General features: G+C 40.3%; 1 protein-coding gene across 4 annotated transcripts in view; it reads right to left on the bottom strand.

Annotated features, from left to right (window-relative positions):
* The window catches only part of SFPQ (splicing factor proline and glutamine rich), a 45,843-nt gene that overhangs the window by 21,969 nt on the left and 9,185 nt on the right, over positions 1-14,689 (bottom strand). Inside the window, exons 10-12 of one of the 4 annotated variants that reach the window (XR_013966790.1) lie at positions 10,056-10,103; positions 8,502-8,588; positions 838-2,448 (exon numbers count right to left, since the gene is read on the bottom strand). Coding sequence is in view for 1 of the 4 variants with exons in the window: in XM_080802907.1 (XP_080659033.1) it covers positions 10,080-10,103 (24 nt within the window). In the remaining 3 variants the exon portion in view is untranslated. Of the gene's footprint in view, positions 1-837; positions 2,449-6,429; positions 7,121-8,448; positions 8,589-10,055; positions 10,104-14,689 lie in introns of those variants that run through there. The other 3 variants (XR_013966791.1, XR_013966789.1, XM_080802907.1) reach the window with 3 other exon arrangements.

Below are 14,689 nucleotides of genomic sequence, written 5' to 3'. Positions count from 1 at the left end.
ACAGTTCTTCAGAGAAATATAACCAATAGGAGATACAGACATAATATAATTTACTATTAATATTTTATGTATTACTATTCAATGTATTAATTTAGTAATATTTGTATTAATATACATGAGATTTATTATAGGAATTGACTCACATAATTATGGCAGCTGAGAAGTCCTACCGTCTGCCATCTGCTAACTGGGGAATCAGGAAACCCGGTGATCTGATTTAGTCCATGTCCAAAAGGCCTGAAACCTAGGGGAGCTGATGATGAATGTCCCAATCTGAGTTTGAAGAACCAAGAGGAGCTCCAAAGGCAAGAGTGTATGTCTACTCAAGCAGAGGGCAAATTCACCCTTCCTCTGCCTTCTCTGAATAGAGGCTTCTGTTCATGTCCTCAACAGATTGGATTGATCCCCAATTGCACTGATGAGGGTGATCTTTTTACTCAGTCCACTAATTCAAATGCTAATCTATTCTGGAAACATCTTCACAGACACACCAAAAAGTAATGTTTTTTACCAGCTCTCTAGGCATCTCTTAGCCCAAACTGACACATAAAATTAACTATCACACCCATCAAGTAAATGAATAAACAAATCATATTATATCCATACAATGGAATATCACTCAACAGTAAAAAGGAACCAACTACTGATACTCAAAACTACATGAATGAATCTCAATAATTTTGTTGAATGAAAGAAGCTGGGCTGAAAAAAGGTAAATTCTGTATTACTTCATTCATATAAAATTTTAGAAAAGGCAAACTAATATAGAGTGACAGAAAGCATCCCAGTGGTTTCCTGAGTGAGAAAAGACTGCGTTACAAAGAAGCAATAGGAACTCTGGGAGGTAATATATATGTTTATTATTTCGATGCAGCTATGGTTTCACACATGATCACACACTACCAAAACTCACCAACATATACACTTCATATATGTACATTTCATTGTGCCTTAATTATATTTCAATCAAGCTGTTACATGTTGGCTGAATTAGGGAGTCTCACATACTAGGAATTCTATAGACATTTAGGTATACTGACAAGTAATACAAGAACATCTGTTACATATCCAAATCACATTCCTTAGAGACAGAATGGATGAGTTTCTTAGTTTTTTCTTTTGTTTTGTTTTGTTTCCATAGAAGCAGAGCCTGAAGACAAGGGCTTGGATGTATGTAGTTCATTTGGGAGAAGCTCCTGGGAAGAAGTAAAGGAGTGGGGAAAGTGAACTAAGGAGAAAAGCGGACCAGGGGTTGCCTGCAGATTGATAGGGGAAAGGACAGTAATCAGACGACTAAGGGGCTCAAGAAAGATTCTGGGGGTGGGATGGACACCTTCGTTCACTCGATTGTGGTGATGATTTCATGGTGTATACATATGTCAAATCTTATCAAATTTACACTTTAAATATATGAGCTTGTTAGGTATCAGTTATACTTTAATAAAGCTGTTTTTTAAAATATTCATCATGTTTTCCAGTGTAAAACAGACTTGTGTGAATATTTTGTCCAACCTGTTCTGTCCTCTGGTAAAACAAATCTGTTGGATTCAGCTTCTAGCTCAAAGATCTAGTACCAGATCTGTCCTTCTGCTGTAAACAACCAGAGAACTACACAAAGTATATTAAATGACTATTGATCGTACATTATGCATTAGTTTGCTAGGGCTGCCTTCATAAGATACCAGATTGGATGGCTAAAATACCACAAATTAATTTTCTCATAATTCTGGAGGCCAGAAGTCCAAGACCAAGGTCTCACGAGGTTTGATTTCTTCTGAAGTCTACTTTTTTGGCTTGCCAATAGCATTGTTTTACTGTGTTCTCACGTGGCCTTTGCATATGACCTTTGTATCTCTTCCCCTTCTTTTAAGGCCACCAGTCTTACTGGTTTAGAGCCCGAACTTTTTTTTTTTTTTAAGATTTTATTTATTTATTTGACAGACAGAGATCACAAGTAGGCAGAGAGGCAGGCAGAGAGAGAGGGGGAAGCAGGCTTCCTGTCGAACAGAGAGCCAGATGCGGGACTTGATCCCAAGACCCTGAGATCATGACCTGAGCTGAAGGCAGAGGCTTAACCCACTGAGCCACCCAGGTGCCCCTAGAGCCCAAACTTATGACCTAATTACCTGTTTAAAGGCCCTGTCTCCGAATACAGTCACATTCTGATATGTACTGGAAGATAAGATCAATATATGAATTTGGGAGGGATACAAGTCAGTGCAAAACAAACTGGAAAACAGACTATGCAGTACTGTGATCCACGAGAAAAGAGTAATAAATGAGGTAAGTGCTTGTCACAGCCATCTGCCTGGAGGCATTACTCAATTCGCTGCATAGGAAGGAGGCCCCAAGCAGAGCGTGATGGTCTTGCTGCTTTGAGAAGAGATGGGTGTTTGATGAGGCTGAAGCAGCTGGAATCTGTGGAACTGACTACTAGAATGGAGGGAGCTATGCAAAGAAAGAAATCTGTGTAAGGCTTTTTAAAAAAAATATTTTATTTATTTATTTGAGAAAGACACAACGAGAGAGGGGAACACAAGCAGGGGGAGTCGGAGAGGGAGAAGCTGGCCTTCCGGCCAAGCAGGGAGCCCAACGTTCAATCCCAGGACCCTGGGATCATGACCTGAGCCAAAGGCAGACGCTTCACTACTGAGCCACCCACGCGCCCCTATATAAAGCTTCTTTTGCATTCTTGGCAGAACACTAAACTGTGCACATATAGAATGAGACTCCATCAGGTCAGTCAAAGAACAACTATTTAAAATTGAACAGCCAAGGAACTGTAAGACGAACCTAGGGCTTCCACAGACCTGGGAAACACTGGCATTCTGTCTATCCAAAACGGAAGAACCTTGTTACACACCTGGGGCATCCAGCAAACACTAGAATTAGCTCTTGGGAAAAGGCCATATATACATATATATATCATTTTCCCTAATATTCAGATTTGTTTAAAATATATTTGAGTATTTAGGCAAAAATAGTATTTTTCTAGGGGATATAACACAAGTAGAAATAAAGTATGACAATAACACAAAGGATGGGGAAAATTTGTCTTAAGGTTCTAACTTCTCTGTGAAGAGGCATATATTTGATGGTAAGGAGTGGTAAGTTAAAGGCGCATACTGAAGCTCTAGGGCAACCACTAAGACAAACTGAGAGGAATAACTAGTAAGTCAACAGGAGTAAAATGGAATACTAAAAATACTCAATGTAGCCAAAGGATAGCAGGAAGAGAGGGAAAAGGAAACAACAGAACAAATAGAAAACATAGTAAGATAGGAGACTTAAGTCTAACCATATTGGTAATTATATTAAATATATGGCCTAAAGTAGACTCCAACTGAAAAATAAAGATTGTCGAATTGGTTGAAAAAGCAAACTTCAATATACTGTCTGAAGAAATGAACTTTAGGGACACCTGGGTGGCTCAGTCAGTTAAGCGTCTGGCTTCAGCTCAGGTCATGATCCTAGGGTCCTGGGACTGAGGCCCACAGTGAGCTCCCTGCTCAGTGGGAAGCCTGCTTCTCCCTCTGCCTCTGTTACTCTCCCCCTGCTTGTGTTCTCTAGCTCTGTCAAGTGAATAAATAAAATCTTTAAAAAAAGAGAGATAACTCAAATCTTAGCGGATGGCGTATCTTGACAGAGGAAAGATGACTAACAAAACAAGCTCAGGAGCTTGCCAAAATTCCATATGTGCTAAAATTGAAACTCAATGGATCCGAATGAGACACTCAAGTTTTTTTTAAAGTAAGCTCTAGTGGTGCCGTGGTGGCTCAATCAGTTAGGTGTCTGCCTTTGGCTTGGATCATGAACTCAGGCTCCTGGGATCAAGCCCCACTCAGGCTCTCTGCTCAGCAGAAGCCTGCTTCTCCCTCTCCCTGCTGCTCCTCGTGCTTGTACTCTCCATCAAATAAATAAAATCTTCCCCCCAAAATTAAAAAATAAAAATAAAGTAAGCTCTATGCCCAACGGAGGGCTTGAACTCAAATCCCCAAGATCAAGTCGCATGCTCCACCGACTGAGCTAGGTAGACACCCCAAGACAGGTTCTTTTTACTCACAGCACATCAAACAGCAGGGTAACACCAGATGCCCTCCCTTCTCCTCCCTCTGGTTTCAGAGAAACAGAAAATCCTCCTGCCAACGGTGATCCAGCTGCTTGCACTCTAGACTCTGACACTTTCCTCTGCCGTCAAAACTCCAAACTTTTGTTTTACAGAGTCACTTCTTGCCTATCCTTAGTCTCTTTCATGAGTTTTTTTTTTTTTTTTTAATGTATTTATTTGAGGACCCTGGGATCTTAACCTGAGTCACCCAGGCAACCCTCTTTCATGAACTATCATCTAACAGAGAGAGACACAGTGAGAGAGGGTACACAGGCAGGGGAGTGGGAGAGAGAGAAGCAGGCTTCCCAGCTGAGCAGGGAGCCCGACGCTGGGCTCGATCCCAAGACCCTGGGATCATGACCTGAGCTGAAGGCAGACACTTAAGAACTGAGCCACCCGGGCACCCCTCTTTCATAAACTCTTAGTACCAGAGTCCTAGTGTTCTCAGAGGTGCATCCTTGGATTCTTCATCTTATAGATGCTCCCTGGACAATCATACTTTGGCACGTGACTTCAACTGTTACCTATAGGCTGATGAGCCCCAAATACATATCGCAAGCACACTAGTCTTCCCTGAGTTTCCTGTGAACATACGGAGTTTGGATTCTGGTATGCCACCAGACACCCCTTTCAGAATTGAGTCCCTTGCTCCCCTAACTTTCCTACAGGCTCATAATTCTATCCCTTTCTGGGAATTTCCTCAATTGATAGGCCTCTTCTGAGTTTATGCCCACCCTTCCCCACATTCCACTAGAGACAGTCAATATCCAGTGAGACAAAAAGGCTCAGCCCCTTACATCAATTTGGGACAACTCTGAAGGGCCATTTCATGGATTGGCTGAGACCTGTTCTATGTCAACTTCAACTTTCCCATCTAAGCCTGTTTCCTTTTTACCCCTTACATGTGTTACTGCTGAGTGCATTGCTTGTTAAGTCTCCATCTATAACAATACCCCAGGGGATCCTGCTGTCAGATGAGCATGAGACCCTAATCTTGGGGTCATGAGTTCAAGCCTTCTGTTGGGCATAGAGCTGAGAAAAGTAAAAAATACCCAACTGCCTACTACTACTACATTCCATTTCCATGCTTCAGCGTATGTCTAGGACTAGTGAACGGTTGTGACAATAAATTAAACTTACGTGACCTACATACATAAAGGCTCCGACATGTAAGTAGAACATACAAATATATTAAGTTTCTCCCCCTTTACACCTATGTAGACCTCCCCACCAGAACATCTTGAGGACAGGACACCTTTTCATCTCTGTTATCTCCATTTTAAGTATGTATCTGACACACGAGACAAAACGTCTTGCAGATAAATGTTTGTCCTTTTGGCTAAATCAAGTGCACTGCTGATAAATGAAAAAAATGAACAAATAACTAGCCTATGAATTTCAAGACTCTAATGGTCTCAAAACATTATCTGTACTTTTAAAATAGGGATGCCTGGGTGGCTTAGTGGGTTAAGCCTCTGTCTTTGGCTCTAGTCATCTCAGGGTCCTGGGGTCAAGCCCCGCATCAGGCTCTCTGCCTACTTGAGATCAAATAAAATCTTTAAAAGAAATACATACATACATACTAAAGAAATAAAAACCCCAAAACTGTACCTACAAATTCTCACACTCCTTCCATTGAGGTGGGGGTATTTCCCCTCCCCATTAATCTCATTGGGACTGTGACTGTTTCTACCAAGTGTAGAAGTGACAAACCTACGTCAGAGAGGTCACGTCATGCAGCTTCCATCAGGGTTTCTTGGGATGCTTACTTTAAGGGAAGTCAGCTGCCACCTAAGTTTGACTACCCAGAGATAATGACCCGAGCTGAAGGCAGACCCTTAACCAACTGAGCCACCAAGGAGCTCCAACTCCTAAGTCTTTATATTCATGAACATGGGATTTTTTTTTTTTTTCCATATGAACCTTGAATTTCTTCCCAGTCTTTTTCATGCTCAACCTCTTGGTAGTTAAGTGCTAGGCTTCCTCTTGCACAGGTTTTCAAAGCAAATCCCATGGGAGCAGTGACTGCTTTGGCTTTCAACTCTCTTCTTTTGTGCTTTTTCAAGTAACACTGAGCAAGATGTTCTAAATTCTGAGCTTCCTCTATTTAATTACAGCAAGCTAACAAATTAGTGCTTTCTGAAATTCTGCACTATAAGTAACGTGGCCCACAGAGACAAAGCAACAGAATTACCATTTAAACATGTGCTCCATACCTTTTCCTGAACAAATGCTTAATTAAGCTGGTGCCAAACAACCCTTTGACTAACCTTGTCAAGTTTCAACAAAATAACTAGAGTGAAGGGAGAAAAGCAGATTTTACTTCCAAATTTCTTTATTAAGCCGATTTTACAGTCGATTCCAACAATCCTTCCCTTCCACTTCTATTCAAAGAATCTACTCATATTTCACACTGCGTATGAAATTCCAATTCATTTTAACTTCAAGAAATTGCTACTCAGGGTAACCCAAACATGATTGTTTGGCAAGACGTAATTCTAATTCTGTCTGTGCTTCTTTGTGAAGTAATGTCAATACTCCAAAACTGTCATCTGACAATTCTTTGGGGAAATACAAAAGCAGGATACAAAATGGTATTATGCCTGAAGCCCAATCAAGGAGGGGCATGTAGTTATAACTGCTGTATTCATTACATGCTGATTTTAGGAATAAAACCTATAAAGAATCAAGGCAATTTAAAAATATTGATGGCTTAATCAGTTAAGTTAGGACAAGAGCCAAGGAAGGGCCATCAAGCTGATCAGTAATTAATGTTGAAGCAGCTAAGCCAGAAAGCCCAAGTCCTGAATGACCATGTTCCATGCCCATGTCACCTAAAAACAAGGTGATGACATATAAAGAAAATATTAGAAACAAAAAGTCCTACTTAAACACAAAAACCAAAACAAATAAAAGCACAATCTGATTTAAAAATGTCTTTATTAACAATTAGGCTGCTCATTCCTCTTTGCCCTGTTCTTCATTGGTTTTCTGGACAGAGTTCACCTGATCCTGCCAATTAAAAGAAACAATTACTCCAAAAGATGTTAAGAATCAGAGTTGTCAAACACTCACCGTTTAGCACCAAGTAAACTTTTTAATATCAAAGTAATACTAATCAAGAAATGGGGTATTAACAGTACTTAATGATCATTAAGTACTGTTAATCATAAGTATTAATAGTACTTATAGATCATTAAGTACTATATAGTTAAGGATTAAGATGCAGATTATTTTACCACCAGCCTTTGTCACCAGCTAGTTGATTCACCTTTAATTCCATTTATTAGAACTTTGGTTGCAAGCACTGAGAAGGGAGATCTCTTAAGACACTCCACTACCTGGCACCTCCCCTAGGTTTAAAATCCAGTCAATCACTTAACGCTATTTCTACCTTACTCTTAAATGATTATGACAGCCCTTTAACTGAGCTATAATCTAACTATATATCCATTTGTATTAGATGATGAGACAACAGGCTACTATCTACCTACTACTTTTTTGTAAACTCTTGGCACGCAGCCCTGTCCCTTTGTCTACATACAGTCTATGACTGCTTTCCCAGCTACAACAGCAGAATTGAGTTGCCCTTTAGAACTGCCAACCCTTCCAGGACATCATCAATTCTAGATGACCCCATCTTATAAGTATTCGGTTAAAAAATCGGCAATTTCCAATTTTCCAAACCCTCTTTTGCACAGTTCTATGTATGGAGGCAGACAGACATACAAACTCTTACAGAAAACTAAAGTCCGTTTTCTTCTTCTTCTTCTTTTTTTTTTTAAGATTTTATTTATATGACAGAGACAGAGAGAGTGGGAACATAAGCAGTAGTGGGAGAGTGAGAAGTAGGCCTCCCACTGAGCAGGGAGCCCGACGTGGGGCTTGACCCCAGGACCCTGAGATCTTGACCTGAGCTGAAGGCAGATGCTTCACAACTGGGCCACCCAGGTGCAACCCCCCTTTAAAAGATTTTATTTATTTGACAGAGAGAAACACAGCGATAGAGGGAAATGAAGCAGGGGGAGTGGGAGACAGAGAAGCAGGCTTCCCACTGAGCAGAGCCCGAGATGGGGCTCAATACGGGGCTCGATCCCAGGACCCTGGAATCATGACCCGAGGCAGAGGCAGCCGCTTAACGACTGAGCCACCCAGGCGTCCCTACAGTCCCTGTTTTTTCTGAGGGTTGAGACAAACCACCAACAAGGCCTACAGCCTAAAGAGGGCTGTTAAAAGGACTGTATAAATATTTTTAGTAGTATAAAAACATTACTTCCTACATAGTTTCAACACACAGTAAGTTAAAATTAAATATTCACACACAAGTAGTTACATCTTAACACCTAGGAGTTCTTCTGAAGGGAGTTTACAGACTAAGAAACATTCAACTTACCTAGATAGTTCCTCAGTCTAATAGGCTGTGGCTTTCCTTCTTGGTTCACGTTGTGTGATGTCGTCTTGAGACTAATAGCTTATCCACCTATCATTAAAAATATCATCTTATTAAAATAACATGTATAGCATACTACATTTTCATTAACTATAGTGTATACATCTTATTCTCAGTATCACCAAGAGGCACATTTTTGGGCCCTCCCAATCAATGGGTTTTTTCTTTTGTTTTGCTCTGTTATTGCTTAGAAAAGACCTGGTCCACACTACAGTTATAATCTTCTAAATTTCCTCACACACACTCGGGATTTTTCCTCCTACCCAAGACTGGACTGTTCTCTACTATTTGCTGGGTAAGTAAAAGAATTTCTTTTTTTTTAAAGATTTTATTTATTTATTTGACAGAGATCACAAGTAGGTAGAGAGGCAGGCAGAGAGAGAGGAAGGGAAGCAGGCTCCCTGCCGAGCAGAGAGCCCGATGCAGGGCTCGATCCCAGGACCCTGGGATCATGACCTGAGCCGAAGGCAGAGGCTTTAACCCACTGAGCCATCCAGGCACCCCAATAAAAGAGAATCTTCAGGGAGATTCTGAGTGGGTCAAGAATGGAATTTAGAGTTCTAAAAATATGGCATTTCTCCACTAATTCAAGTTGGTTTCCCTTTACATAATCTTGTATCTCTATTATTTTTGGATTTACTTATTTATCTGACACAGAGAATGTACAAGCAGGGGGAGAAGCAGGCAGGAGAGGGAGAAGCAGGCTCCCCACTGAGGAGAGAGCCCAATGCGGGGCTCAATCCCAGGACCCTGAGATCATGACCCAAGCCAAAGGCAGACGTTTAACCAACCAAACCACCCAGGTGCCCCAATCCTTTATCTTTTCTTAAAACTGAAACATAAAACACACAATAGTCTATTAGTTTCAGGTATACAACACAGCTTCATCCATGTACCTTTTGTCAATTCTATTGTCTGACACTTTTATAAGTGAAACAGTCCCCACTTTCTCAAGCTCACACACCCAATTTTTTTTTAAAGATTTACTTGAGAGACAGCATGAGCACGTAAGAGAGCATAAGCGGGTGAGGCAGAGAGGGAGAAGCAGGCTTGAACTCAGGACCCCAGGATGACCTGAACAGTGGGCAGACACTTGACTGAGCCACCCAGGTGCCCTCTGCATGTTGTTTTCAAAAACAAAAACACATGGGTATTATCTCAGGAGAAGTAAACCTCTTAAAAATCAAACACATTTGGGGCACGTGGGTAGCTCAGCCGTTAAGCGCTGCCTTCGCTGAGGTCATGATCCCAGGGTCCTGGGATCAAGCCCCGCACTGGGCTCCCTACTCAGCAGGGAGCCTGCTTCTCCCTCTCCCACTCCCCTCAACCCCACTTGTGTTCCCTCTCTTGCCGTGTGTCTGTCAAATAAATAAGATCTTAAAAAAAAAAAAAAATCAAACACATTTCACCCCACACAACTAAATCACATTACTTAACCGTTTTTAACAAATCACACTCGGAAGTCTTCTACAGGTTAGGACTTCTAAGGAAACTTACTTGAAGTGAGTGAGTACTCCAGTATCAGCCAACCTCAATCATTCTTACCTAAAGAATAATAAGAGAAAGTTAATATAAAAGACAAGGGTATAAAGGTTTGAAAATGCTAGTTAACTTTAAAATTTAGAGAGTAAAATTCCAGAGACAAAGATTAGGGGCAAGTTACAGCATTTAAAAAAAAAAAAAACCAAAAAAAAAAAAAAAAAGAAAAAAGAAAAAAAAAACAAAAAAGAAAACAGGAAGAAACTTGATGGGGGGGAAAATCTAAAATTATTTTTATGTAAAGCAATAAAGTAGACAGCTCAATTCAAAGAATAAAAACTGTATCTTATTTAAAATACAAAAGCCTATCTGCTATTTTCACCAGTCTGAGCACAATCAAGTTTGACTGCAACCCAAAATATACTATCCCTTATGTGAAGGTATGTGACAACGTTTACCTTACCAAATGAGTTTTAACATCAGCTCTCTTTTCATATAAAAGCACGTACCCTGCTCCCCATTCAAGTATGTCTTCCGGTCTCAGGTGGACTGACCACCTGCAGCAGGAGTCCTCCAAGAGTGCCCTCCCCCATCCACAGTACACAACAATGCAGTTGTTATCCTGCAATCCTCTGTATTTGCCTCGTTCTTTCCCTCCAAGTCCTCACTGAGTTTTCAGTTAGGGCAGGGAAGCTAGGCCTTATTCGGGACAGCAAGGAACCTGAGTTTTTCTGAGGGAGAAGACATTCACCTTCACTATATATGCCTGGCAGGGCCACGGTGCACAAAAACCAGAAAGATCAGCCTTAATTCAAGTTCCAGGTTTTTCTTCCTCCCTGATTATCAGTTACTGCCAAGGGGATTAAAAAAAAAAAAAAAGAGCTCCCTGTTGCACATGTACCATCCATAAGGGATACTATATCGTTTGCATTCTCCCCCATTCTCCAGATTATCCTATCCTGCATCCAGCCCCCTTCTCACCCTCCAAATAAAATCTTTTCAGCACTGGTGTTCAAAAGCAACATTTTTATGGTTGATGGTTTACCAACTGTGAGATTTCCACAGTTGAGTCTTAAAAATTGCCAATCATTATCTAGCAGCAATGACAGATGATTAGGAACAGTCAAATCCTCAGAATTCTTTCCCTAATAGGCAGCCATTTGAGAACTGCACTAGCTGACAGAACACTGAAACATTATCAGCTAAAGCCAAAACCAAATAAAGGCCCAGAACAAACATCCTGGCTCTCTCAAACCTGTCCAAAATCATTAAGGGAAAGGCAGTAAATGCAGGACTGTGGATCATGTCACTGCAGCTGACAATGATTAACAATAGGAGACATGCAACCCCCATTTAGGTTAAAAGTCCAAAACTAGTCACACACATCTCTTCTCTAGGGGAAAAAATGAGACTATTATGCATTCTTTGTAGGTTTTGCAACCTGTGTGAAGAGCACCCATTCCATTTCTTTCATCTTTCAGAAAGCACCGGTATCTGTTCCAAGGGCCTAACAGTACGAAAATGCATTCTGGCATCACACCTCTGAACCTTAGACCATTCTCTTAAAAAGAATAATTTTGGTTTGTAACAAGAAAAGACTATGAAATACAATGCAAGCACCTCGGTATAGTGTTGTTACTGCAACCCATTTATTCCCAGCTTTTTGAGTGAGTGAGACCCTCTACACTAAGATTCACAAATTATAGCTACATACAAATCGAAACTATTAAGAATCGGCTTAAGTCACAGGTTTCTCATTTCAAAGTGCAAAAACCTATTCATCTTGAAATAAGCAGAAATGAAGCAAAATTAACCGCCCTCCCCAGTAATATTCCTGAAGTCCATAGATTGTGACAAGTACGTTCTCTCAAAATTGTTACTGGCTGTTAGGAAATAAACCTGAGCTTTTATTTCTAAGCACTCGAATCACTAAATCACGGCAGCAAGTGTTGGCCACCGATTTAATGAATTATGCCACAGGAAAACCCCATCAGGGTTGTATGTCAATTTAGTGACACTCTCGTCACTAATACTGAGCATTGTTTGCACTGCATTGTACTATCAATATAGAACTAATCTAGTCACCATTTGCTTTTTTAACAGGAGAGTCAAGTTATTTGCTTGAACAGACTACATATTAAGTACCAATTTGTCCCCACCTTGTGAACTGCTTGCCAAAGAACAAGCCATTTTTCTTGATAGAGTGGAAGAAAATTCTCATAGTCATGAAGAGTTTTCACCGGCATTTATGCAAAGTAAACCGAACTTTCCAGTTACAGAGCAGAAAAGCATTATACATGATAGCTGTTTCTCATGCATGCTAACTAAAAACCAGCTCAGAGACCAAAGTTAAATTGAATTGAGGTCTGGAACAACAGTTGATGCAAAGCTTACAAAGCTTAAGTCCTAAGCAACAAAAGAAGGTGCTTTTGAAGACTTTTTTCTTTTTCTTGGGTGAACATTTTGGATTATATAACATCACATCCCTAAAGCTAATAAGGGAACCAAATTTGAAAAGCTACTCTGAACATGTGCAGTTATCCTACAGAATACGACGAAGGCTTAGGATTGGGAAATGATTCCCAACATGTATTCAACTGCAGGCAAATCAACATGCCACACCACTTTCCCCCAAGTTTAGAGCAGAGACATATTTAGATAAGTCACGTAACTTGAACTATACACATTGGATTCCCACCTAAGCCCACATTAGTAACAAAGGTATTCCCATGAAGCCCATTTAAAAAAAAAAAAATTAAATCACATTATAAAAAAAAAAACTGTACTTTGTCTTAATTCACTCAACCTACAGAAATTACCGAGATTGCATTCTGAAATCGATATTGCTGACCTATGAGGTCAGTTTGCTACAACAGAGACTCAGTATCACATGCTATACAGTCGTGTCAAGATGCTTAAAAGCACTCTACTTGCCAAGTATGGTTTGATTCCCTCTCCCCCACACCACTGATATGCTCCAGGTTCTCTTCAGTTACAATGCAACTAAAGGAAACCACGCAACTGAATCAGACATACCAAAGAATCAAGTTTGCACTTTTTATCTGAGAACTGCAACAGCACTGAATTCTGCCTGACAAATTACAGCTCTAAGCCCAAACCCACGCAGTTTTGATAGAAACTAGCTTTACCATACAAGTGTTAGGTGCTGCACTGTAATTTCATTGTCAGAAGTGTGATGTCAGAATGCCCACGGAATAAAAGTACATAGCAAGTCACCAAGTTAGATTATATTGCTTGTTACCTACCTGTATGCAGTCGGCAATGAGAATCTTGGAGCAAGCAGGAATACTACATCCGGGTCCTAATGTCCATTGCCATTTGCGGTACTACGTTCCTCACAGTTACGCACTGCAGAAATGCTGGCTAAACGCAGTTATGTAGCAGGCCACTACTTTTAATAGTGCATAATTGCAGTCCAAGAACACCAGAAAACATTCCGCCACAACATAGTGGCGCCCAAGAAAAGCCAAGTATCTAAATTTTTGTCTGCCATAATATGCCACTTATAAAAAATTGCACAGGCGTACCGTTACAATTTCCCAAATTATTATCTGTTTATATTAGTGGTATAATACATCTATAAAGAGTGGTGGGGTTTATAGTACTTCTACTTAGGAGTTTAATTAGTGTTCTAAGCCAAGAGGATTAGGGTTTCACTGAATGTGAGCCATTGGGTTAATCTTAGAAGGTACCTACTAAATACACTGGGGTCTCTTAGAGAATGCAGTTTTTTAAGATTAGGAGTAATAAGCTTAAAACGATCAGTGTTCCTCTTAACACAAAATTATGAGAGAAAGTGGAGGAGAGGAAATGGGGGCAGGTGGTTACTTTAAATGAGAAAAATGACTAAAATACTTCAAAGGTACTACACTCCCTTTCCCACCCCACATTTCATTATCAGCTTTTAGGAAATTCCTTTTTAAGATGATTTAAATTCACATTAGTCTAAAAACTATCATATGCATTCCAAGACTTATTGAAAGTCTATTTGAGTAGCTTACAACCCTTGGTACACTGCTGTTTCAGTGATGAAAGGCAAAACTTAGTTGGAACTAGGCAACATTACTTGCTAAACAATGTTTAGCAATTCTACAGCCCACAGTAAGGCTATCAAAGCCACAACTTTCAGGAGATTATCCATTAGCATCCTTCACCACTCTTCAAAGGTACAGTACTAACAAAAGCTTATTTTAGGGGTCTGTGCCAGCATCCCTTATAAAGAAAGGCATGTAATCTGAAAAATAAACTGAAACATTAATTTTATAGGCAGATTTCCCACTTCCCCACCAGCCCCCGCCCACACACATTCAAGTTCACCCTCTGTGGGTGTCCCATGAACACCCCTTATTTTATCATTAGTGGAGTCCCTACCATACAATTCAATCAGATTGTAATGGATTCCTTTCAAATCCACACCCTTGTTTCCATACAGATAACCTCATACATATCACCAATTGATGACTTAGGACAAAACTTCCTTATTGATAGAACAGTGGTAGAACTACTACCCATTTCCAAGTGTCTTGATGAAGAAATGATGATTTTCTAAGGAAACTCTCTTCCTTAATTAGCACACCATGTACCTGTCAGTCACACAAGCAGAACTGGGTGACACGCCTATAATTATATTC

Source organism: Martes martes, assembly GCF_963455335.1.
Source record: "Martes martes genome assembly, chromosome: 4".
NCBI lineage: Eukaryota > Metazoa > Chordata > Mammalia > Carnivora > Mustelidae > Martes > Martes martes.
This window is presented reverse-complemented; position numbering and strand designations above follow the sequence as displayed.